Source organism: Dermacentor albipictus, chromosome 7, assembly GCF_038994185.2.
Source record: "Dermacentor albipictus isolate Rhodes 1998 colony chromosome 7, USDA_Dalb.pri_finalv2, whole genome shotgun sequence".
Classification (NCBI taxonomy): domain Eukaryota; kingdom Metazoa; phylum Arthropoda; class Arachnida; order Ixodida; family Ixodidae; genus Dermacentor; species Dermacentor albipictus.
Window position 1 is genome coordinate 69,020,790 of NC_091827.1, and position 27,062 is coordinate 69,047,851.

Consider the following 27,062-nt stretch of genomic DNA (forward strand, 5'->3'; position numbering starts at 1 on the left):
AGTTGACAGAAAATTCTTTTGTGCACCTTCTTCGCCGAACCCGTTCCTCCAGGAAGAATCTGCTGCTCGAGTTGCACATTGCCGTCGAATCGGTCGGCGAAGCACGGAAGCTATACCCAAGCTGAGAGGAAACGTCGCTGCTACAACAAACGCCGCGACGTCAGTTTTCACCCTGGAGACCAAAAACACTTAGTCCTGCTTTGGACACCATTCCGAACTCCAGGCCTCTGTGAGAAGTTCCTTCAACGCTACATCGGCCCATACACCACTGTCCAACAAATTTCTGCAGTGAACTATCTCTTCGTCTCAGCACACTCCGTCACTGACCCCCGTCGCCCAAATAAAAGAAATTGTTCACGAGTCCCGGATGAGGCCCTTCACTCCCCGTTCAGATGTTCTCTATAAGCTTCGACCAGGCTGGCCGCTTCCATGGCGGGCATACTTAGTGGAAGCACTATTAACGTACTTCATCGTTTTTATATGCTCTTAAATATCATCATCCCTGATCTTCTGTTTCATCGCACCTGAGCTGGCGCGTTTCCTTTTCGGAATGAAAAGCACTTGGTAGCTTGGTCGGTCGCTTTCTCATATTTTTATTTCATAAGTCTTGCCTGGCATGACATGACGATGGTTTCATCCTTAACATCACCAGATATAAATGGCAAAAAAAAGAAGCCACAAGTACCTTTCTGTAAACCGTCACTGAAGGGGTTAAAAGAAAACCTGAAAGGGTTGTCCTTTGCGCCACGCGAGGTTATTTATTCACTCCCCATTCCCCTCCCCAGGTGTAGGGTAGCAAACTGGACTCATTCTGGTTAACCTCCCTGCCTTTCCTTCTTCCCTTCTCTCTCTCTCTTTCTCTCTATTTATTCGGCAGGCCGGGACGCGCACCCGGCGGACGCCCGTTCGGTGCATTGGGGAAGGGAGCAAAACGAGAAAGAGCGAAAAGTGATAATGACGAGTACTGAAGGCGTGGTTCGAATTACCGCGAAGAGCGTAGTCCATTCAAAGTCTCAAATCGAGACCACCTTCGTGTAGGAATTCGTTAACGCCTTCAGAACACCACGCCGACGACGGGAGTCCGGCCAATGTCCCAAGAGCACCTCTACGGACGAAGACTTGAGTGCTGAACTTTATGAGAAACGTTCTGTCGGTGAATGCTTGTCCCTGGCCAATATAAAGTAATGCCGCCAGACAACGGGAAATTATAAAATAACGTCTCTACAATGCAAACGAAACCGCCAACCCTTTCGCGCATAAACGAGGAACCATTCCGCACTCCAAGAAAAAATTCCCATGTATGGACTGGACCATAAGTTGACGAATGTTCGTCCCGTAATAAGATCCGATATGATGACAGAGAGAAAGAGGGATAAACTTTGTTGTCGGAACGGCTCATTCCACGACCCTTCGTCACTGGTTATATATCAGACGTCACTTTTAGCAAGGGAAATCGGGAACGTGTGAGGCGGACCTCCCATCTCAAGAGAACGGGTAACTCACAAACACACGGCAGCAAAGTACTTGGAACTCTCGAAGAATCCTCCACTTTGCATCAGGCACTGTTCTTCCTGTTCCTGTCGACGTCGTCGACATCGAAGACAGCGATCGCGAAGAGCTTGCTCAGAGGTGGCAGAATCGAACAATTGTCGAACACGACATTTGACGGCGTTTAAAATCAACCCCACCAGATCGTGCCAGAATCCTGTCAAATTTCGTGAGGGTTAAGAAAAGTCACTGACCGGAGTATCACAGTACGAGAACAAGAAATATGTTTCGTTGTTTTAGGTGAATAATTATTAGTAGGAAACTTAAACATTTGAACAAATGCTAATTACTTTGGCGTAACAATCATCGACAATTTGCGGAGGCGGGATCCAACGCAAGCGTTCTTTTTTTTTGGTGCGAAAGCATCGAATCGCCCTTTGAGCGAATAAGCCGGCGGCGTCTGTAGCAGCGGAACGGCACCTAAATTCCCACTGGCTGCGACGCCACGTCACGAGCTCGCCTCGATGGAGCAGGGCAGACGAATCGGAACACCTGCTGCCTGGGTAGAGCCTAGCGAGAGAGAAGGAGCGGAGAGAAGGAGATTCTTGATGATGGGAAGGAAAGGTTGGGGTAAAGTGCAGCACAGTAACTGTCTCTCAGCAGAGGACACCTCAACCGCGCTACACAGGGGGTAGGGAATGAAAGTAGGGGGAGAGAAAGAGCACCAGAAACAGCAGCACGCCGCGGAAATGTGATTGAGCTAAAGGCGGTCGGCGAGGCCGACAGCCTCGGCGAATGTCAGGAGCGCACGGGAGTACTCCAGGTGGTACGTGATGGGTGAGGGCATCGTCGCGACGACGCGTCACCAGCGTGCCTCGACCCAGCAGATACGGCGACGCGATGCCGCGGGCAGACGCTGTTCTTTGGTTGCCGGTGTCATTCGCGCGCTCCTTGTCCGCGCAAGGGCTCGCCCGCGTTTCACCTGCGTTTCGGTAAGGTCAAATCAGAACGCGCTCGCTTGCACAGAAAAGTTCAAAACTCGAAGGACCGCCTTTGCGGTCCTTGGAGTCCTGCGCATACACTGCGACCAAAGGAGCAGCGTCTCCACGACAGCGTCTCAAAGCTCTGCCACGAGGGAAGAATGCGAGAACGCTCCCCTCCCCACCGTTCCACCATGCGGTACGGAACGGTACTACCATGCCAGTGGTACCACCACCCTGTCCCACGGCGCGGCTACGCGCGGTCGCGCGGGCTTTAACTTTGAAGCGATATGCCTTGGGGTCTATGTAGGCCGACGGCTCGTACCTTTGCGTGCGCTGTGTTCTCACCGCTCAGTTTGCGTTGAAGCGATAGATAGCGCGAAGGTCCATTCGCTCGCTGCTGCTGCCGCGATTCCTCACGCCAGCGTTTTGACAGCGAGTGTCCGCGGTCATCGAGTGTGGCGAGTTCATGTTTGCCTGTGCTCGCTGACACTGTGCTAGGCACTTTAGATAGTAATCGAGTGTTTACAGCGGGGCCCTCTACTTCAGCGGCTGCTGCATATGGCGCGGCCACGCTGGCCCTGTCTTGACTGCGATCTGCGATGCGCACAGTGTAGGCGTCTAGGCGCACCGAGGGCGGATAGCGTCGTGTGCGCTACAGCACCTATACGCTAGCGCGTCACCTGCGTTCGCGAAATGGAACGTCGCTGCAACTTTGTTTATAAGAAAAGTGTCAACTGCCACGCCTAGCGTTAAACACAGCACCAGTACAGAACAGTCATACGTCCAGCTTTAGAAGATGCAATCATAATATGTGACAGCACACTATCCCGGCCAAGACGGCCGCATTTCGATGGGGGCAAAATGCGAAAGCACCCGTGTACTTAGATTTAGGTGCACGTTAAAGAACCCCAGGTGGTCTAAGTTTCCGAAGTCCCTCACTACGGCGTGCCTCATGCTCATATCGTGGTTCTGGCATGTCAAACCCCATAATTTCTTTAATATAATTTTACTGAATAATAAAAAATAACTAGAAGTGTATCTGACGATTAGCAGCCAGGTTTATCTGTTCTGCCTATCCCAATCTGCATCAGGCCTGCCGGAGAAAGCTGACCTGTATACAGCCGCGAAGAAAAATAGCAAGCTTAAAGCTTGTTTGTCAGTTCTCCGAAGGTAAATTTAGTACAAGTATTGTGTACTACCTGCACCTTGAAGAACCGCTCCTCGTAACCCCCCTCCCCCCCAAACGTTCCCATGCGTTTAGCTCTTACAATTCACGGTTTAATGTGTTGGAACGCGTGTATGCTAGTACGAACAAAAAAATTGGCAGTGGATTAGCTCGGCTATGCCAGGATATACGTAGCGAAAGCTGGATTAGCATGGTTAGCCTTGGTCGATCTTAATTGCGAGTCCAGGTTAATCTTGTTGTCTAGCTATGTTGCGTCTTTTAGCTAGTCTTTCGGCGTGCTGTTTATCTGTTTCCTGGGCGATTCGTGTCCTCTTCATCTCGTTCCGATGTCGATTCCAGGCCTCCTCCTGCTTATCAGAATTGTCGCCATCCATACCGCCGCCTCGTCTGTGGTTGCGACGCACGCGAGCTCTCCTTTTCAATCCTCAGACATGTTATCAGGCATGCGACGCAGCTGGTGAAGCGAGCGCAACGACGAGGTACGCCGTGTGACGTCATACCAAACGGCGGCGTTGGAAAGGAGCGGCGCTGCGCAGCGGCGGAACACCCGTGGCTCGGTGTTACTAGTGGCGCATGCGCAGTAGTGAATAGGGAGTGAGCGAGAGAGAGAAATATCCTCGGCGAGGCGCGCATTGTGACGTCATGTGCCTCCTCGGACCACCGCCACGGCGAAATCGCAAGTTCGCGGTCAGTAAAGTTTTCGCTTTAAAACTGGTTGCATTGACCGCGCTCAGAAAGCGTTCACTGACGCTGACGGTTCGCTGTCGTTTGAACGTAAAACGTAACCTTACAATTTATTTTATGCAAGCCGTAAATATTACATGATTGCGATACAAATTGTATGGACGCTCAAGTTCGCGCTGTCGGAGCGCCCTCTACCGCAGCGGTGAATAAAGCCGCTTCCACGGTATTGCGCTGCCACCATAATAGAGTTTTAGTCGGACGTCCACAGCAGCTCTGCGTACGCAGCAAAGCCACGGAGGTGTCTGTGCGCATGCGCAGTACGCAGAAGCACGCGCGGTATCTTGCGTGCGCCCGCAGCTTTCCAAAAGCTGTTTAGCGTCCGCTGCGGGCTCAGCTGCCTTTGCGGGACGTTCTCGCGTGTTCCTGCGTGTCCGCGAGTGCGTATTTTTCGATATCGCTCTTGCCGAATATATGATTCCGGTTTGTGGTTTGACTTCGTGGCGGCTGATATTGGCTACACAGTTTCAGAAGACGGCATATGGCGGCGCTCAGTAGCACACTACTGGTTCCTACGCGTGCAAGTCAGCAATCCCCTTGTCAGCTCTTGCGTCCGGCCAACTATTGCCGTACCGTGCGCGCGCACTATACGCTGCGCACGCACAACCTCGCGTCCTGCGCACCTTGTCAGGATTGGGGGCTCAATCCCATGGCTCGTAACCCGTTGTCAAGATTGGAGACCGGCATGAATTCGAAGGTAGCTGGCCCATGCCGTCGTCCAACTTATCCACGCTAAGGACGTTGATGAAGGGAAGGACTGCTTCTCATCGAGAACGAGGAATATGGGTTTATTTACACTATTTGCATGCAGTTCATCAGTCTAGCATGACTGCGAGAGAAAGTACGTCAGTCTAACACGACTGCTTGAGAGAGTGTCTCAGTCTAACATGACTGCTTAAAGGGGTTGGGACACCAAATTTTGAGGCTATAAAAAGCATGTTGTAGGGTGCTTATGTATGCAAGGACACCCAGAACGAGGTATCGGACGCCGCAAACATTTCAAAATAATTTTAATTCAGCTTCAAAAAGTCATTAAAAACTCCTTCTCGTAGTCAAGACCCATCGCTAGCGCGGCAGCTACTACGTCACAGAGGAGGAACGAAAATATTGACGTCATAGCACACCAGCACAAAAACGTGACGTATGATGAGTAGCGATGAAATGCCGATTACGGAGCCTGCTGAGCCGAGCGACCGAGCATAACCTCCACTGTGACCGAGCTACAGGCATATAGAAATCCTTTCTTAATGCAAAGAAGGGGTAAGGCGTGCAGACACAGACACAGGAGGAGAGAAGTGGACAACACGAACGCCGCACGGCGGCCCGCGAACGGCAAACTGCGTGCAGCGAGTTGCCGTGTTGACGGGCCTTTGCACGTTTGAGTGTAAAACAGTAGCCGGCCGACTCCGAAAGGGACCAGGATATGCGGCGTTCGTGTTGTCCGCTTCTCTCCTCGCATAGTCGCATAGTTCGGCAGCTTGGAGCGGTCTCTCCTTCGCTTGGCCTTTCTCAATGTGAAGGCCCGTCCACGTTACCGGCACGAAACTCGCCGCACGCCGTTTGCCGTTCGCGGGCCCCCGTGCGACGGCGGTTTTGCTCCCGAACGGCCAGATTTCCTAGCTGTGGAGAGCACGGGCCCGGGACCCATTTGTGCGGCAGCCGTACGGCGAAGCGGCCAATCAGCGTCCGAGGAGTGGTCACTCTGTGCACCGACGGCAGCTTCACCGCCTCTGATCGTTCGGCGACGCCGATATCGTGGCTAGGCCTTTTCCGGCTCACTTCGAAGCTAAAGCTTACGGCGCTTCGGAATGAATCACCGACTCTCACAAGCCGCAATATTTTCTTACCGTTGTTGTCGCTCTTCGCAATAATTATAATAATCGCGGCATGCACTTCGAATCGCCAGTTGACCCCTGCTGGCAGAGCACGCGTATGCGCGAGCAGACGACGCAGCATAGTTTTACGTCACTATTTTTTGTGGCCCACGTGACCAAGCCATGTTGCGTTTCCTCCTCTGTGACGTCATAGCATCCCCCGGAGCCCAGAAACCGAAACCGAAATCGCTCGGTATAGTAATGCTATTATTAAATTATTTATCGGATATATATGAATCCCGCTGTGTGTATCGTGCTCCCTGAAGCATGACGCAACGTTTGAATCAACAAACGCATGAACGAAAATTTTGATGTCTCCACCCCTTTAAGAAAATGTCTCGAGCAACCGCACAACAGCGGTTTATAAACACTCGGTCCCCCCCCCCCCCCTTGATTCCAAGGGGACGGAAACGTTCGTCCAGTCTCTGTAAACACACCGCCTCTCTCCGGGCCGGCTTAAACACACACACGCACACATACACACACACACACATACACATACACACACACACACGCACACACAGGTTCACGGTCCGGTCCGGAACCGACGTCACACCGACTTCGTAGGACTCGGAGCTGACCCTCGCAGCGCGCCTGGGTAGCCATTGTCCTGCGTCTTGGTCGGCGCATGGGAAGGAGCGTCAGTAGACGTTCCCGCAGGCACACTCCCCCGCTCACGGCCGACCCGGGTAGGCGGTGTCGTGTTGCGCACAAAGCCTGCTTCGTCGAACTCATTCAGTCACAACGGCGACGAGGCTAGAGCTTAACGGTGGCGTTCCTTGAAAGTTAACGCCGCCGTCGTCGCAACTGGCTGGCAACACTTGCACCTCAGCTGGGCCGTTCTTAACAACGTGGCTGGTTGTGGACGCCCAACTAAAGCTGCCTAATATCGACGGCGTACGTGCGCCCCTCGCGCTTGGCGGCTTAGAAGGTAGCCAAAAAGGCTACAGCCGACGCTCAGTGAGTTTGGCTGCGCAAATGACGTTAAAGGGGCTGACAACTGGCCAGAATGTGTTGCGAGACGTTGATTGAAATGAAATGACCTCGATTTAGAGTGATAGAATCCAGCAGAACGTTCGAGATTTAAGTAGGAAATATAATTTTGAGTTGGCAAAGAAAGCAAGAAGAATCAGTAAGTGGCGAGACCTGGCGGTGAGATGTTGGTACTTGGAATATATTCCATGAGAAGACTGTACGTAAGTCTACTGGTATTAAGTACATCATATTTATTGCTTAAAATTGTAGTTGCTCTATTATTAGACACTCGAGCGTTATTCTATGCGTGTCACGAAGTAAAGAAAGTCCACGCTAACGAGAACCCTCACGTCGTTCCACACGCATGGCGGCGCACATGCTGTTGTGCGCGCGCGAGTATAGCACGAGTTTGCAAGTAGCCAGAGTTTTATGATCTCCATGTGATACAAGATGCCATCGACGAGTTGTGCAGTAATTGGGTGCGTTTTCTTACCTTCGTGGAGGCGCCTATGTCACACTGTACCGACGCCGAGCGGTCCGCCGACAGTCGGCAGATTGTCGGCGTCGGTACAGTGTAACGGAGGCGCTGATACGAACGAAAAAACGCCGTCGCCGACAATCGCCAGACCGAAATGGGTATCGCGTCGGCCTAGTATCAGTCAGCATTTGTCAATAGGCATTCTCCAGGAGCACTGCTTGTGGGATTATGCTTATGAGATTATTCCGGCCTCTCTGACTTTCCGCTTGCACGGTCTTAATGCCCGGTCTTAAAGCAGCGTCCCCTTGCATGTAGGATACCCACTGTAACGTCCATCGTCGATAGCAACGTCGACAGTAGCGTTAAAGCAGCGCATGCATGTATAGGTTTTCTACTGCTTTATAGGATCTCTACTGTTGTAGGGTACAAACAGTCCCGATTGGGGTAATGTTCCATTAAAACGTCGAATGCGTGTGGTCGTCATTCACTGGAACGAATTCCACTGACGGGAACCACGCCATGACCAAACCACAACCGACCACACACATTGCAGCTGGCCCGGTAGTTCCGGTCTAGAAAGTCACGTTTGAATCTGGCCGTCGCACCGGGAAAGTTGACGCTAGTGTTGCTGAGGCTTTCGTTATTGTTGTTTTCGGGGTAGACTCGGAGATTACGTTGTCGACGACCGCCTGCTTCACGTTTCCTCAGCTCGGTATCTGCGCCTCTTCGTTGTCGTAGCGCCACGGCTTCGTGCTCCCTCCCGGCGAGGCCGGCACGTCGACGACGAACCCTTTCTCGACCTTTCTCGGCGTTCATCAAACGCCGCCTGTCCTTCGGCAGAACGCACGACGCGCGGCCGACCCATCGCAGCTCCGATAGTGTTCTGACGCGAGAAACACTCGTTTCTCTCACGATACCTAGACACACGACTCCTATTGGTGGAGAGAGGGACGTCAGTAGCGCGGCGGCGCAGCAGGATTCTCCTTTCAACGAGTCTATTGCTTGTTTTTTCTAGCAATCCCTGCACCTGAGCAGCTCTCAGATCAGCTGTTTCTTTAACGTTACATCGCCGGCGCAGGCTAGCGTATACAAGCTTCGCTTGAAAATGCTCGTCCTCATAAACGTGGTTTCCTGCAAAATTTATTTAAGATAATTCCGGCGTCGCAGTTGTACAGCTAACATGAAAGCAATGGGTAACACATGGACTTGTTTCGTCTTCGTGCTCGTGGCTTGACACGTTCTTGAGACTTAATTCATTACACTTCGTCTTAATTTCGAAGCAACGGTATAGTTCTATAAACATTCAAGACAATAGGTCTTTTCTCACATGCACATGTAGTCCTTGGTAAGTTTTACATTAGTAACGCAACAGTTTGCTAAAAAATGGCCCACCTTCAAAGTCACAAAGCCGCTTGAAGCCAGAAGGACGAAACTTGAGCGAAAGCATGTACTGTCCATCATTTTACCGGTGGCTGAGCCGTCATGCTTGCAGCACTATTAGCTCCAGAGTTCTCTCGGGCAATGTTCCTAGAAAGTTATATGTCTTCGAGTGCCCGCCGCGCGGCTGCCGTAGACGCGACCGCCTCAGCAGAGTTGGCCTCTCACAGGTCTACTGCGGAGAGCATCTGGGAGCGCTAAGCCTCCTAGCGACTGTCAACAGCGTGGCTTCCACGTCTCCCCAATCGCTCCCGTCGGTCCACAAGTGACCAACATATACGGCGCCTGTTCCTAAACCGCCCTTGGTCTTCAACGAACGCTTCGTCCAGGCTCCGCGCAAAGCGGCAAGGTTCTCTCGGTCATTGGCGGTTCGATGAGCGTACGGCGAGCAGTCCTTTCAGGAACTCGCTTCGTTCACACAAAAATGAACGCCGCTGACCCTCTGTGGCCATCTACCCGCGCATCTCCAGTCACAGCGTAAAGGTCGGTTATCACGGCCTCCGGCGCGTTTCTCGAAGGTTCGGAACAAGCGGCCACTGCTGGCGCGGCGGCACTGCTCGGCACCATATTGTGGTCGCTCCGGCGTACTTGGCTACGCTATCGACGACTGCGACGGAGGCGACCACAACGAGCAAAAATAAAGCAATGTTACAACACGCGCGGGACATCGGCTTACGGCGTCTTGAGCGAAAACATCACGCCCAGTCCATCGCATTTCTGACACGGACAGTCGAAACCACATTACCTGCCGTGAGACTACTGCGGTTTCTTCCAGTTTTTTTTTCTTCTGGTATCAGGTGGCACGAGATCGACCTGCCGTGCGGCACTTGAACTGCCGCATTCCCCCAAGGTGGCTTCGCTTTCCCTTCTGTTTCTGTCCGCTCCTGCGAGGCCTAGTGCAAGGTGATGAATGCTGCGCGCGAGTTATCGCGTATTACTCCTGCAACTCTCATTCACGGTAAGATCTGTCCAGTGTGCATCCCAATCGAGGCACCCAGTCACTAACGCTGCCGGCATTCTATGCAGCACTTGTGGCGTTTTATGGCTATGTGCTGCCGACCTGTCCAGGAGCCGATGTGCCTATGTCCCATTGTTGACACGACAGTGGTCGCCATATTGCGGCCGCTGCCTCCTACATGGGTGTCGCTCCTGCTACGGTCACGTCACTCATTTGGCACTGAATGAGCTAACGGTACCTTTTCTGCTTGGCCGTCTCCATAACTTCCTGTGACGTACCGGGTGGGGTGAACACTCTCAACAGCATGGAGCAGCTTGGGTCAAGCTTGCCCCCATTTAGAGAAAGAAACAACACATTCCTAGACAATCTGATGCCGCTCAAGGAGTACCCAATATTGTGGCCTTAGAACAAACTGTTTCATTTTTCAAACTGTTTCATTGCAGTTCGCAGGGCCGCTTTGGGCGGCTTCTCGTCGTTGCCGGCCTCCTGCGGCGACCCGGCTGGCGTGCCATCGCTTCAGGCCCTCATTTTAGATCATCCGCTTACCGAGCTCCTCTCTGTGGTGTCGCGGGAGCTATTCTTCCTCTGCGAAGAGGAATTCCTCGGTCAATGGTCCTGTCCCTTCGTGTCGGTCTCTGACGAGCGCGCAAAGCCTGTTTTTCGAACCACTTGGTTCTGGTGCATATGCTTGCCTAATTTCAGCGTTTACTTGTACAATACACACACATACTATACCTTTGTGTTGCTTATACATTGCGCATATCTGCCGCTGTGGTACCTAATTTGTGTAATGTGAAACCCATGTTATCACTTCCATTCATTTCGCTGTCACAGTGTCGGTCAAGCTTGTGGACTGCTGTGTAGTGATCTTGTAAAGCTGCAATGCATCGGACGCGCATCTCATTGACGCTCTACACTACATACGGTGTATTGAACTGTTGCCAGACTTAAGGTGATTTTGTGCCTAGTGACGACAATCGCCTGCGGAAGCATAATTTTTTCTGCTAGAAATGAAGTCCTCAGAACTAAGTGGTATAATGTTTGTGGAAAATGCATTCCGTATACTGCCGCTACCTCCCTGATGACTCATTCAATGAACCAATGGTCCTCAGTCCCCAGCAGCTGCGGAGGACCTGACCAAGGCGGCGGTCAGACCTGTAACACATCAAAGGGTTCTAAGAATATCTGGACCCGGAAGGCCGCCAATGGGAACTCGCCTTGACAACTATAATACACGAACGCTCTCGAGTGAAGCTAACTTGGCAGGCCCCTTTGAGGGCATTGTTTGGGATATGATCAGCCTTAGTGAGGTTAGAAGAACTGGTGAGGCTTATACAGTGCTGACTAATGGTCATGTCCTCTGCCATGGAGGACTACCAAAGAAGAAGCAATACGGGGTAGGATTTCTAATCCATAAGGACGTAGCGGGCAACATTGACGAATTCTACAGCATTAATGAGGTGGTAGCTGTATTCGTACTAAACTAAATAGGAGGTATATAATAACGGTAAAACAAGCCTATCAGCCACGATGGTAATGAAATAGAACAGTTTCATGAAGATGTTGAATTAGTGATGAGGAAAATGCAAACTCAACATGCTGTAGTCAAGAGTGACTTCAGTGCAGAAAGGGGGGGGGGGGGGTGATGCAGGCTGGTTAACAAGCAATTGGCAACTACGACATCGATTCTAGAAACACTAGAGCAGAGATGTTGGTAGAGTTCGCGGAAAGGAATAAGCTGCGAATAATGTACACTTTCTCCAAGAAGCGTAGCAACAGAAAGTGAACCTCGAAAGATCTAATGGTGAAACAAGAAATGAAATAGATTTCATACTTTCTGCCAATCCCAGCATAGTGCATGATGTAGAAGTGTTAGGCAGGGTAAAATGCAGTGAACATAGACTAGTGAAATTGATGATTCGCCTCAATTTGAATAGAGAAAGAGTAAAATTGGTCAAGAATAAAGAGGCAAACGTAGACCCGTCAAGGGTAAAAGCAGACCCATTTAAGCTGGTGCTTGCAAACAAATATTCAGCCTGAACAGAGGGATGAAGATTACATAAGAGGTGTTGAACAGAACCGCAACTAGACTGGCTTCATAAGTAGCAATTGAAGTAGGTGGTAAGGCATCAACGCAACCAGTATACTTAAGCTCTCCCAAGCAGTGAAATACCTCATAAAGAAACGACAGAAGTTGAAAGTGTTGAACTCAAGAAATCAGACAGAATTCGCGGAACTGTCAAAACTGATCAACAAGAAGAAAGCAAGAAATATCCGAAATTATAGCGTAAGAAAAACTGAGCAAGCAGTAAAAAATTGACGCAGCATGAAATCAGTGACAAGAAAACTTGGCATGCGACAAGCCAACATGTATGCACTGAACGATAAGCAGGGTAATATCATTATCAATTTCGAAATATAATAAAATCAGCGCAAGTACTCCATACTGACCTCTTCAGTACCCAGAGCAGCCACGATACCTCCATTCGAAGTAGTAATGAACAGGCTACAGAGGCTCCTTCTATAATTAGCGATGAAGTTAGAAGGGTCTTGCAAGACATGAAGCGGGGAAAAGCGGCAGGTGAAGATGTAATAGCAGTCGATTTAATCAGAGATGGAGGAGACATCATGCTCAGAAAGCTTGCGGTTCTTTATACGAAATGTCTCACGACTTCAAAGGTCCCAGAGAACTGGAAGAGTGCCAACATTATACTAATCCACAAAAACGGAGGCGTTAAAGGACATAAAAATTATAGACCCGTTAGCTTACTTCCAGTATTGTATGAAATATTCACCAAGATAACTTCCAACAGAATAAGGGCAACACTTGACTTCAGTCAACCAAGGGAACAGGTTGACTTCACGAAGGGATACCCTGCAATGTACCACATCCATGTCATAAATGAGGTAATCGAGAAATCCGCAGAGTACAGTAAGCCTCTCTATATGGCTATCATAGATTACGAAAAGGCATTTGATTCAGTAGAGATACCAGCAGCCACAAAGGCATTAAGTAATCAAGGAGTGCAGGACGCTTACGTAAATACCTTGGAAAATATCTACAGAGGTTGTACAGTTACTTTAATTCTGACGTAATAGTTCTGCGGAAACACGCAAGGTGGAGGGAAGTAATTAATGAAAAGAAAATGAGACATCCACCCATTCGTAGCAGTTGCTACAAAGAAAACCCATACGGATTCCTCGAAAGAAAGGCGTCGCAGTTGAAGAAACATTCGTCCTGCTCCGGGACTCGAACCCGGGACCATCGCCTTTCCGGGACAGCCGCTGCAAATTTCTTTCGAGGAATCCGTATGGGTTTCCTTTGTAGCAATTGCTACGAATGGGTGGATGTCTCAATTTCCGTTCATTAATTACTTCGCTGCACCTTGCGGGTTTCCGCAGGAATATTACGTCAAGCACTTGCCTTTGCTTCGAGTTGTCGATAAATTCGACTTCGCCCTGACATCCGCTAGCCGCCTGGTTAGCTCAGATGGTAGAGCGGCTACCCCGCAAAGGCGGTGATCACGAGTTCGAGTCCCGGACCAGGACGAATTTTCATTCAACTGCGAGGCTTTTCTTTCGAGGAATCTGTATGGGTTTCCTCTGTAGCAATTGGTACGAATGGGTGATGTCTCATTTTCCCTTCATTACTTTAATTCTCCACAAGAAAAGTAGGAAGATACCTATAAAAAAAGGGGTCAGACAAGGAGACACAATCTCTCCAATGCTATTCCCTGCACGCTTAAGTATTCAAGCTATTAAACAGGGAAGGCTTAGGAGTGAGGATCAACTGCGAATATCTCAGCAACCTTCGGTTTGCAGATGACATTGTCTTGTTCAGCAACCCGGGGCACGAGTTACAACAAAGTATTGCGGACCTTAACAGAGAGAGTGTAACAGTAGGGCTGAAGATTAATATGCAGAAGACAAAGATAATCATCAATAGCCTGACAAGGGAACAAGAGTTCGAGATCGCCAGTCAACCTCTTGGGTCTGTGAAGGAGTACGTTTACCTAGGTCAATTGCTCACAGGCGACCCAAATCACAAGAAGGAAATTTAGAGAAGAATAAAATTGGGTCGGAGCACACACGGCAGACTTGGTCAGTTCCTGATTGAAGCTTACCATTATCATTGAAAAGAAAGGTGTAATCAGTGCATTCCACCGGTGCTAACATATGGGGCAGAAACTTGGAGACTGACAAAGAAGCTCAAGAACGAGTTAAGGACTGCGCAAAGAGCAATGGAACGAAGAATGATAGGCATAACGATAAGAGACAGGAAGAGACCGGTGTGGATCAGAGAGCAAACGTGGATAGCCCATATTCTGATTGACATTAAAAGCAGATGGAGCTGGGCCGGCCATGTAATGCGTAGGTTAGATAACCGGTTATCCATTAGAATTGGTGCCAATAGAAGATAAGCGGAGTCGAGGACGACAGATGACTAGGTGGAGTGATGAAATTAAGAAATTCAAAGGCGCGAGTTGGAATCGGTTGGCGCAGGGCAGAGTTAATTGGAGATGCGCAGGAGAGGCCTTTCTCCTGCTGTGGACAAAAATAGGCTGATGATGATGATGACGACAATGACAACGACCACGACGACGAAGATGATGATGATCTAACACCAAGTGTTTGCTGTGGTTAAATGGTCAAGCATACCCGCGTAGCGCAAGGCTTAGACTGAAAGATAATCTCTTTCTGCCAAACGGCCGAACAGTCACCGCGACGCAATTACCGATATCAGGAAATTGAAAGTACGAGCTCCTTGCTCTTCGCTGGTTTCATTTGCGTCACAAGAGTGGTTGCACCAGCGAGCTTTCAGAAAACTACGCTGTCTGTCACGCAAGCCTTCGCTGGTCATGTGACATGCACTCCTAACGCACGTGGCTAATCCTCATTGACCCTTCGCTGTTAATCATGCGTCGCAAATCACGCTGATTGACGAAAGGACTTGTATATGGTAGTGGAGGAGGGGGAGGGGGGGCGACGCTGGCTGCATGGATGGATCCGGATCTACACTTTCCTCGAGTTCTGCGCTTCGGCACCGCCTTTACAGAACGCGGCAGCTGAATTCACTAATGCGATTCCACATCCCGGGAGGCAGAGGAACCGCACAAGCAGGAACGAAGTAGCCGAGACAGAATCATCCCAGACAGAGTCCTCTGCACAACGGGGACGAACAGAACACACGCTATGCAGTACAGCAGCGGCTTACGCACAAGTGATGCCGGATGACTTCATTTTAGCCACGTCTGTGCTGTAGAATTCCAACAGTGAAGGCGCATGTAGTGGACCAGTGTTCAGCATCTCCGAGGAACTCGAGGACGAGCCGTTGTCCTTCCCTCCGGAAGGACGACTTGGCGCCGGCGGGAACCGAGCGACCACGTGCTCTGCAATCAGTGGCGTAGCAACAGGGGGGGCCGGGGGTCCGGGGGGCCGGGGGTCCGTGGGCCCTGGGTGCAAGGGGCCAGTGGGGGGGGGGGGGGGGGTGTAATATACGTCTGAAGACACCCGGAAGTTGATATCCTCGCCTTCCTCGACTACAGCCGGGGGGGGGGGGGGGACAGAAGACCCATGGGCCCCGGGTGCCAGACGACCTAGCTACGCCACTGTCTGCAATATACGTGTGATGCTCGACCACTGAGCTATACGGCGAAGGCTGTCTCTCCATCCGCTTTCTCTCTTCATTTTTTTTTTTTTGGGGGGGGGGGATATCAGTGCATGGCGGATATATCTAGCACTGGGAATGTTGGCCAGTGCCATACAGGCCATGGCGGCGGATGCGGAACATCCTTTCAACGATAGACGTCATTGGCTTCCTTGCCTGTTGGCTTCGCGTGATTGTAGCAGCCCGCGTTTTATCAGAGCCTCTGCTATGAAACGCCGTTTAAAACCAAGTCGCCGTCCAATGAGGCCTAGCTGCTTAAATTGGAAGCTTCGCTAAGTTGAAACAAGCTGTTAAGTTCCACACCAGCGATTTTGATAAAGCTAAATATGTGTGTAATTTATACCTCCACGATATTCAGGCGCAGAGATAGCCGGCATATTGTGCGTTCCGTGAGCAGACTAGCGCGCTCGGCTACGCTAGTACTAGCACTAGCAAATTGTCCCAGGAGTGTGACTATGTCTGTACACCTTGACCTGCAGACGTACGTAAGCAGAAAAAGTCCGGCAAAGACCGCGTCGTCAAACTCTACTTTTCACTAAATAGATGATACGCAGAAAGGAATATCAACAACACAGGATTGCGATTAGACAGATAGATGATTACAAGTGGATTACAGTGTATGATGTTGGAAACGGACGACTGTTTCTTTCGCTTGCTTTGTTACCAGCTCCCGTACCGTTGCTCGCAGAAAGACGACACCGACGCGAGATCTGCATAGGACAAAACCTGAACTCCCGACCCCTGCACTTGGGTCGCGCATTCCGGAATACCAACCAATCGCAAGGGTCGGCTCACAACACGGGACCAAGCGTCACGCCACGAGGCCAGTCAATGTGGGCCTTGCTTTATCTGCAGGCGGCAGTGTTATCAGGTCAGCTAAATTCCCAATTTCCCGCTAGCTCAGCCGGACGTGGAAATGAGTCACGTTGTCGAATGTGAATGAAGGAAACTAGTTCGACAGATAGCGGTGCACGCAAGAGCCCAACGCGAGAGAAAAGCGCGCGTATACGCTGTGCCATATAGTGCTGAGAAGGAAGCTCGAACGATAGTAGCTGCGATGGTCCACGTCGACGTACCGTTTAGATGCGCGAAATCCATATTGGGCGCGAATCGGTCTCAGATATGACTTGGCTCACTTGAACTTTGTAAGGACCTCTTCTTAATTACATTTATGGAAGAGCTTCACATGAGCGTTTTGGATGTGGTTGAGTTGCAGAATACATTTACGTGCGCCTTGAAATGCAAGGTGTACCATAGTATGAAACTTTAGCATAAATCCGGATTAATACGGGGGGGAGAGCGACATAAATTCCAAGTGTCGAACTTACGAAGTAAGCTCGAAACTTGATCGGGAGATCTATCAAATAACTACAGAGGACTTCAAAACTCATATACTTGCAGAATCTGCATTTCGTTATTACGACGTATACAGGGAAAGGAAGATTTTAAAAAAGTGGCAGAAGGCGGAAACGTTAACCAGAAGAGCTTCTGGTTGGCTAACCTGGACGGGGTGAAGGGAACACGGAAATTGACTGAGAGACATGGGAATAGAAAAGCACACGTAAGCATGACGTGTTCTTCTTTGTCCCTCTTAATTTTCTGCACGCTTATATGTTCCAATGTCATATGCAAACCGAAGATAGTGATATTCGCCGCTAATCCTCACTAAGCCTTGAATATTTATTCTGAGAATGCAGTAAATAGCACTGGAGAGATTGTCTCCTTGTCTGGACTCCCTGTTGGCAGGTAATTTTCTTTTTTTCTTGTGGAGAAGCAAGTTAGCTGTGGAATCTTTGTAGACATTTCCCGAAATATTCAGGTATGCCTCCGGTACTCCTTGATCCCGCAAGGCCTATGTGACTACGGTTTGCAGGTGAAACTTTCCTGTTCAGCAACACTGGTATAAATTAGAATAAATGATTGAAGGCCTCAACCGAAAAAGTGTAACAGTAGGGTTGACGTTTAATATGCAGAACACAAATGCAATGTTCAATTGCCTGGTAAGAGAGCAAGAATTCATGATCTTCAACCAACCTCTAGAGTCTGTGCACGAGTACGTTTATCTACGTCAATTGCTCATACAGGACCCTGATCATGAGAAGCAAATTTACAGGATAAGATTAGGTCGGAGTACATACCGAAGACATTAGCAGATCCTGAGTGGAACCTTATCACTGTCGTTGAAAACAAGTGTACAACCACTGCACTCTGCCAGTGCTAGCATATGGTTCGAAAACGTGGAAGTTAACAGTGGAGCTCGAGAACAAGTTAAGTTAGGTAAAGTTAAGTTAAGACAAGTTAAGAACCGCCCAAAGAGCGATGGAACGAAAATGTTAGGCGTGACGTTAAGAGACAGGAAGAGGGCGGTGTGGATCCGAGAGCAAACGGGGATAGCCGATATTCTAATTGACATCAAGAGAAAAAATGCAGCGGGGTAGGTAATGTAATGCGCAGGGCAGATAACCGTGGGACCATTAGAGTTACGGAATGGGTGCCAAGGGAAGGGAAGCGCAGTCGAGGCCGCACGAAAATTTGGCGGGGCAATGAAATTAGGAAATTCGCAGGCGCAATTTGGAAACACCTAGCGCAAGACAGGGGTAATTTAAAATTTCTGTAAAGGCCTTCATCCTGCACTGGTCGTAAAAATAGGCTCATGATGATGATGATGGTGATGGTATCCTCCTTGAAACGCGCACCAACTCGCCCAATGACGAACAGTGCTAAGGCGGAAGCTAGCAAAGATTGAGACGCTGCGTAAGAAAGGGCAAGAAAGGGGGGAGCGGATGTCTGCAGTTGCAGAGAACGATAGCGGTACTTTCGTACTGAACGGACGGAAAATTCCAAAATAGATGAAAATACTCGAAACTAGGTTTGCCATCTACAATACCTATACATCGCAAAAATGCTGAATTGATTGCTCGCCAGATGTGTCGATACCGCCCCGAATACGAAACGTCATGTGCGAGAGCATTGCGTGTATACGTACATAAATGCATTCGTGAAACATGGTCTCCCATTCATTTAGCATTGTGAATATGAAGCTATCGGGAAATATTCATGCTCGTTGAGCCAAATCGAAAGGTTCTCATTTGAGGACTTTCTCTGGCTTCGTGCAAATTTATTCTTGAGGCGAGTTACAAGCGAGACTATAACCTATACAAACTGGCATCGTGGCAATTAGCCCTCACCCCTCGGTTTGTGTAACAAAGCCTATGCGCCTGACGGTGTCATACTGTGCGAACAAAAGTAGATTATGTGCCGTGGAAATAGTACACCAAAAGTCCCACTTTATGTCGTCATTTCCGTTACAGGACGCGCTGCTTGTGAGACCCTTTATCCACGATAGCTACACCTTTGTATGCCTTGGTACGCTGTTCAAATGACTATGGATTGGAATTATGTCCCTTTGAGTTAGTTTAGGTTCCACACTATTGTTTCTTTTTTTTTTTGCCCAACGTCACAAAGCCATATTTCTTCTTATCTATCTCAGACAGCCCGAAGTAACCTATCATTTTCAGCCTTTTGGAAGCCTTACTGAGGTAGTCTGGTGGTGGCGTATTGACCGGCATCATTTTGACAACTCGTTTTATACACGCCGGCTATCCCACTATTTACAACGCCGCTTCGGGCTGGCAGAAAAAAAAATGCAACTTTAATCATAATCACAACCAGCAGCAGTCACCGCGTTAACTAGGGGGATTTTTGTTCTATTCCACATTAGCCGCTTCCCACACGGCAGGCTTCCGCAATCTTGTAGAAGGGGCACTAGATGATTACATCTTGGCGTGTACGCATTGCCTGTTGCAGTAATGTGGTCTCAATGGATATTCTTCCGCCAGCAGCGGCAATGGTGGCGACATTATGCGTTACTGCGCTAAAGTAAGATCTGCTCAGCTCTTACCTTGGTGTGCAACTTTGTTCTATACGCAATCTTGTTTTCATGGAAACATTTGGACGCGACGAAAATATAACGATACCCTTGTTTCCTACTAGAGAATGAGAGACAGGGAAGTGATAAGGGAAAGGCATGGAGTTTAGTGAGGCTGAACCGGATTAGCCCCCCTGCCCTGGGGAAGTGAGCTCCTATATCCTATTTGGATGAACAACACGTGACGAGATCATTCCGCCAGCACTGCTGCTCCTAAGACTATTGGTATCACGGTAATACGCATATGCTCACGTCGAACCAGTGTTATAGATAACTCAATCTCTGCCAGAAATTACTCGGAGGTTAGCTGAACCACCAGAAATGGAGGCAGAATACGGACGACCTTGCCTGCGAGTCCTACGGCTCGAGAATGAAGTTTTGAGGTCGCTTTAAAGAAAATGTTCTACCTGCATTGGTTTGAAATTTCCTTAGATGCGTGAGTGTATGAGTGGGAAGCAGGTGTGCAGCAAGAGTAATGCACGAAACGATAGCTTTGTGCTTCCCTTTTGCTATCCATAATGAAACGAAAGTTTCGTATGCTTTTCGCAATCAGGATACGCGTTGCGCAGTCAAGGCTTGTGGGCGCTGAGCGCGGAGTTTTAGCAAAGCAATGCAGAATTTTTGTGCAGTGTATAGACGTGGCTATCGCAGACGTACATACTGGAATGCTTGTAGCCGTATCAGAGACCAGCAGCGCCAATGACGATGCCTTCTGGTGCTGCGATCAGCACAGCGAAATCTGTTCACGGAAAGCCCGCGTGTGTTCCACTGCTCTATACTTCCCAAAAAAAGAAAATAGCGAGTTTTAGCACCCCTTTAGCACTATCGATACCGTTACCGGTACACAACTAAGTCTACATACCGACCGTTCGCCGGCAGTACCCTAAAAATACCGTGCATGCTCCTGACTGACGCGGTTGACTAGCAGGAGGACACCTGGCATGGTGGTGGAGACGATAGCGATGGCCATAACGGAGTACTAAAGCTCTCTTATAATACGTTCGTGATGGAGATATTTTGGTAGATACGCTTGCGCAAGCGGACAGGTCCAATACACGTCTGTCACAGTGCTGCATATATTGCGCTCTTTAGTGAGAAACGGACACCAACATGTCGCCACCAGCTCTGCTGCTCGTGTCTGCGCTATCCGGTATTCTTGTATGCGTCTAGGCTAGAGATACGCTAAACTCACTGGCGATGAAATACGTGAACTACATGGGCAACACGGCAATGAGTCGTTTTGAGGTTAAGGCATCAAAAAAATGATTTTAAGCAGTGTATAGACAGCCATCTTGCAGGTCCCTTTGAATTGTTATAGAGGTTCTATTTCGACTTCATAGAGTATAATGGGCAGGCTACAGAAAAAAAAAACTAGTACGTCTGTTTCTTTTAGCGGGTTGTGGTTTACAGACTTCTAAATCATGCTCACTTGGGTAGCCTTTAAAATCTAACCGAGAAAACGTGTATTGCCATAAAGGTCTATAAGGACTGTCTAGACTGCCTGTGAAGGCTGTCTTATGCTGTAGGCTGTAGTTTTAATGCTGTAGGAAAATGAGGTCGATCCGAAAAGTGATATCGCGATAAGAATCACCTCAAAGCCAATAACCTCGGGAAGCAATAGGCAAATGAGCGGGCATAGTGGCGCGATAATATAAGCGCCAGGAACAACGACCCCGCGGAACAGATGATCAATCTGTAACCCTCGGGTGTATCGGGCCCCGGAACACAATAGAAAGTTTTCGATTAGGGGACGCAAGCGGCTCGTGTCCCCTAACCTATAGTATTCTACAATGTGCGAAGTAATTTTAATTATTCATTTATTAATGTCAGTGCTTGCCTGTTCACTGCGGCTAAGACTTCGATCGGGTTGCGTCAGCTTTCCTACCGAGAGTACTGTGCCGAAATGTTTAAAACGCGTTTCAAGCACATGTCACACACATGGCCAACGAGTGCAGCCGTTGAATTTCTACTCAGCATGCGCTGTTGCACGTCAACTGTCATGGAAGTGCAATACCAGACCGTCCAAACACTGTGCAACCACTGCAGCACATTAAAGCAATATCAGAAACACAATAAATTTACAAGCTTTAGTAACAAATCGTTGACCCAATGACATTGACTCAATGCTATAAACGTTTACAAACATCTTGTTCATAAGGCCAATGTTGGCTGTAAAATAAGGCTGCGAGAGTATATAGGAACCTAAATAGAGGTTGGAAGAGAGTAACGAAGTAAACAGCTTGCAACGGGAGTGTCAATATGTCGATCTCTTCAGCGATAATAAGGCGCTGTCCTATGAGATTCAAGCGTTGTGCTAGTAAGCGCGAAAAAACAATGCATAAGATTTGACGGTACGGAAGCCAACAAACTGGAGTGATTAAAGTGAGGGTAGAACATGTCTCCAGCGCTTAAAAAACGAAGAAGAAGAAAGCGTTAGCAATGCACGTTGTGTAATGTACAGCTGTGCATGCTTGATAAACAAGCCGGAAATAATATTGCGTACATGATATAAAGGCGCGTTACGAGAGAGAAATTTAAGCACTTTTAAGCGTTAATTGGAAAGTGTAACGCATACATTTCGGTTGTAGGTTCATCATTAAAAATAACGAAGTTTAATGAGAATAAACACACAGAGATCGGGCCAGAGGAGCACGTCTCTGGCCGGCTGCTCCGCACTGAGGTAGACAGAGAAAGGACAGAGAGACAGAGAAAAGGTGAAGGAATAGTGGTGGAGATAGGTATATAGAAATCGTTATAAAAATGCGGAGTGGTTAATCAGAACGACTTCCAGTTGGCTACTACACATGGAAGAAGTGGTACAAAGGAGCACGCCTTTGGCCTGCTATAGACACCATATTGGGGTAAAGACGAGGGGGTAGACAGAGAACAGAAGGAGTGACCGAGGAAAAACAGTGAAGAAACAGAGAAATGATCATGGAAAGGCAGGAAAGTTAACCAGAGACACTTCCAGTTGGCTACCCTGCATGGGAGAAGGAATGTTGGGACAGAAAGAGAACGCGGTATAGGAATACAAATTAAGTAAAGCGCATAGACAATCCAGCGATAAAAGGCAGTGTTGTTACAGAGAAAGAGAGAGAGAGAGAGAGAAACTGACATGGGATGAGGCAGGGACGTAAACCAGGCTCAATCGGGTTGGCTACGCTGGGAATGCGTGAATGGGGACCAACAGACAAGGCTGAGAAATAATGGAATGAGCTAAGCACCTGTTGTCGGATTCTGCATATGCGCAACGTCCTCGAGAAGTTCACAAGGGAAAAACTGCATGCTACCATAGCATCGCGAGTGAAGCCACGCCCAAGGTATACAAGTATGGGGCCACTGTCTATACCCTGCAATAATATATGGCGGCCCAAATGTTTCGCGAAATTCAACACCTTACGTAGCGTACTTTCGAGACTACTAAATGTATAGGTCTATCGTGGCCTCCCAGTAACCGTATTCGCGAAATTCGCGAGAATCAGGGCACCGAGAAATGGCAGGGTTGGAACAACGCGTGCACGTCACACCGCGGCACACGACGTCCGTGAGCTTGCTTTAAACCTAGGGACTCAGATACACAGAAATGCGTAAGGCATGAGCCACATATCAATGAGCGATGTGTGATGAAATTAAGAAATAGGAGGAGTAAACGTTAGTTCTCGTGCATGGCGCAATGATAAGGCACAATATACGAGGAAAAATGTCATTAGCAGCTGGTGTGTACCAAGGAGAGACTAAATACAAAGACAGCAGATAATAAAATCTAGAAAGATCCGAGGACACCTATATATGCGCTTCTTACGAGTTGCGGATGCGAAAACATTAATGTGCAATTGAACGCCGCTGAGCGGTCCTTCGAGTTATGAACTCCTCGCGGACAAGCGAGCGCCCTGAGACGCTTGGAGGGTTTTGACCTGGCCGCACCAAGGCGCAGTTAGAACGTAGGCGAGAGCGGCGCGGCGGGCCGTAACACAAGCAACTATATACCGAACACTGTCTACACGCAGCGTCGCGTCGCTGTGTCAGCTCCGTCGAGGCGCGCTGGTGATGTGGCGTTGCGGCGATACCCTCTCCCCTCGCGCAGCGCCTGGCGCGCTATTGCAGCAGCAGGTGTTCCAACCCGCCCTCTCAGCCCAGCCGATGCGCACTGGTGACGTGGCGTCGCAGCCAATATGAATTTAGGCACCGTTTCGCTGGTAGAGAAAACGCCGGCTTTTTCGCTCAGTGGGCCGCTTGAGAGAGAGAGAGAGAGACAGAGAGGGATATAAGGAAAGCAGGGATGCTAACCAGTAAATAGTGTGGTTGGCTGCCCTAAGCTGGGGCAAGCGAGAAGGGGAAAAGAGAGAGTGAATGTATAGAGTCGTGCACAGACAGTCATCGAGGTATAGAGACTTCCACAGACAGTCATTGAGTCAAAGCCGCTCGCGCCAACCAGACGTTCTCAGAAAGCACAAAAGTGCCTTCACTGCCTTGTGAGCCGATGATTGGTGGGGACGGTGCTCTAGTGCTGTCTGTTCACTCGGAGGACGATCACCTAGTTTGCTCAATGTGTTGGACAAAGATTGTCTTTGTGCTTGAAACTGAGGACAGTGGCACAATAAGTGGTCAATGTCCTCCTCGCATCCGCAAACATCGCATGCAGGACTATCATCCATTCTAGTTAGTGCTGAGTAAGCTTTCGTGGAGGCAACTCCCAGCCACAACAGACACAGAAGAGACGCTTCGCGTCGATGCAGTCCTGCCGGAGGTCTGAGTTGCAGTGAAGGGTTGTGCAGTCTGTGCAGTCTGGTGCGCCTTGTATGTGCGGTATTCCACTCTGCTAGGGAGAGTGTGCGTGCTAGAATGCGAAGTTGCCTCGCAGCGTCGGTCCTTGAGAGAGGAATGGGGACGCAGCGGTCTTCTTTGTTTGACGTCCGAGCTGGCTGCCTTATCTGCGTCATCATTTCCAGTGATACCGCAATGACCTGGTATACATTGAAAGGAGATAGCATGACCTTTTTCACTGAAGTGATGGACAAGTTCCACGATTTCGCACCTGAGCTGATCGTGAGTTCCATGTCGGAGAAACGACTGCACACATTGCAAGGCCAGCGTTGAATCGCAGAAGACTGCCCATTTTCGAGGACTTTCAGCATTTATCACATCAAGCGCGTCGCGGAGAGCCGCGAGCTCTGCAGCTGTAGACGTAGTAATGTGGCAAGTATTCAACCGCTGGGTTATTCCCATTGATGGTATAACTACAACGTCACCGGAACTGGTTGATGTAGTTGACTCATCAGTATAGACGTGTGTGCAGTAGCTGTATTTCTCGTACAAAGGAAGTAAAGTAAGTTCCTTGAGCGCTGATGACGGCAAGTTCGACTTTTCTGACGTCCTGGGATTGTAAGGTTTGCTTGAGCCTGGCTTAGACACCATGGACGAATTGACGGTCTTGCCGCAGGTGCGTAACCTGACCTGGGAGAGGCACGGTGCGCGAAGACAGTTGCACTGAATGTCGTGTGGGGCCTTTCTACTGGGAGACTTGCGAAGTGGTGGGCAGGGGTCCGGGCGAAGTGTCTTATGTGCACACGCATTGTTTCAAGGGTAATGGGCGTTCTACTAGTGTAATATAATAGTGTAAATATACGTCATTCTGAGCAAACATACGGCGAGGACGAGAATGCCAGGACTGAAACAATCGTGAGCGTATCATGCAGCACCTTGGTCTAGCTGAAAGCTGGTTAGACTGAAAGAAAAAATAAAGGTAAACGATAGTAGAACGTGTAGCAGAGTGCCTCGAGCTATGCTTGTTCGCTGCACTGAATTGAAATTGATATAATTTGGCGTAGTTAAGTGAGCCCACAAAAAAAAATTAACATTTGACATCTACTCGCAGTGCCTATTATGCACTGTACAAACCGGTAGCAGAGTATGCGCATTCATGTTCCCGATGTATTCAATCGGGTTCTGGAAAAATCTGAGGATCCGCATTATTTCTTTTTTTCTTTCTTGAAGTTCTATTATTTCCCTTTATGCACGCAGAGAGAGCTTGTTCGGTTTAACAGTCTCGCTTCCAAACTAGCGTTTAGGTTAGACAGAAGAGTACCTGACAGAGCATGACCTGTTCATCAAATGCGAATCACACTTGTCTACAATGTTGTAGAGCGGGCGGCTGGGGGCCGGGTCAACATCCGCAGCTGCTACGTCGTGGTAGCTACTAGATTTCACACATGGCTTGTCCTTGAGAGAATGAACAATTTGCATGTGGTACGGCCATGTGTAATCCCATTGCTGGAACGGCCTGCGCGTTTTTCTTTCTTTCTTTTTTTTGCGAAAGTTAGCAGCCTAACCACCCATTTGACCCCTCTAGACAAGTGTGATGTAGACTGTATCTAGTATACACTCATTGAGTGCATTGCGAGAGCAAAACTACAGAGAGAGAGAGAGAGCTCTTTATTGATATGCGGAGAATTCTGCCGGTGTACTAGTAGGCGCCTACATGCTACGTCACATAGGGAATGGGATCGGGGACCGAAATTCCCCATGAGGAGGAGCAAAACGTACCACACAAATTGGGACTTGTTGTTCCGGTAAGAGTGCTCAACTCCTACCGTAGGACAATCGAAGCGACAAAAGGCGCCATTCTCAATGTAGTGAAACTCAGTCTCCACACTTGGCGTGTACGCAAACACAGATATCGTTTATCGTGTCTCGTGTTTCCATGATACATAACGTGTAACGCAGAGAGAGAGAGAGGTGTTCGGAGGCCCAGTGAGAAATCGCCGAAGGAAGTCACTGAATCTATTTCGAAGTCTGCCAACTCGCCGACGTCGAGGATCAGTCACACTCTCGCCTATCCGCGTATGCTTAAACTGCCAACGACAGATTGGTGCCCATTGCACTCTGGAACGAAGGAACTCACATGAGTATCCAAACGTGCATGAGTGCTCAACCTATTCGGGTATCTACAGTCCCTCTGTGTTGAGCTATATCTGCAACCCGAGGAGACGGAGGTTCGTCGAATTCTTGATCTGGCGGTGGTGAACACGTCCTTGCTTACTGGATGAAATCGAGGCCTCCGAAGGCATGACGCGAAGTACGCAACCTCTCATAACGGGGAGGCTAAACTGCGAAAGTACAGCCGCGTAGAAGGTGTTCTTTATTTATTTATTTATTTAAGTTCCTTGCGACTACATCTATATACGCGCTCTGTATTCTTCAGTGATCTCGCGTGGTGGAGAAACTGACGCGGTCTTCTGTCGACACGATGGCGACCGCTTTGCGAAGTGTAAGTGTAATGACAGTGGCGAAATATTTGCAACGTGCGACACCTTTATCAATCAGCGACCCGAAGCAAGATCAAGGGC

General features: G+C 49.1%; 1 protein-coding gene across 7 annotated transcripts in view; it reads left to right on the forward strand.

Annotated features, from left to right (window-relative positions):
* The window catches only part of Spred (Sprouty-related protein with EVH-1 domain), a 213,667-nt gene that overhangs the window by 96,805 nt on the left and 89,800 nt on the right, over positions 1-27,062 (forward strand). The window contains exon 2 of one of the 7 annotated variants that reach the window (XM_070522343.1): positions 16,477-16,659. The exons of the other annotated variants lie outside the window; for them this stretch is intronic. Coding sequence (XP_070378444.1) covers positions 16,477-16,659 — 183 coding nt within the window. The remainder of the gene's footprint in view (positions 1-16,476; positions 16,660-27,062) is intronic. 7 annotated transcript variants of the gene reach the window in all.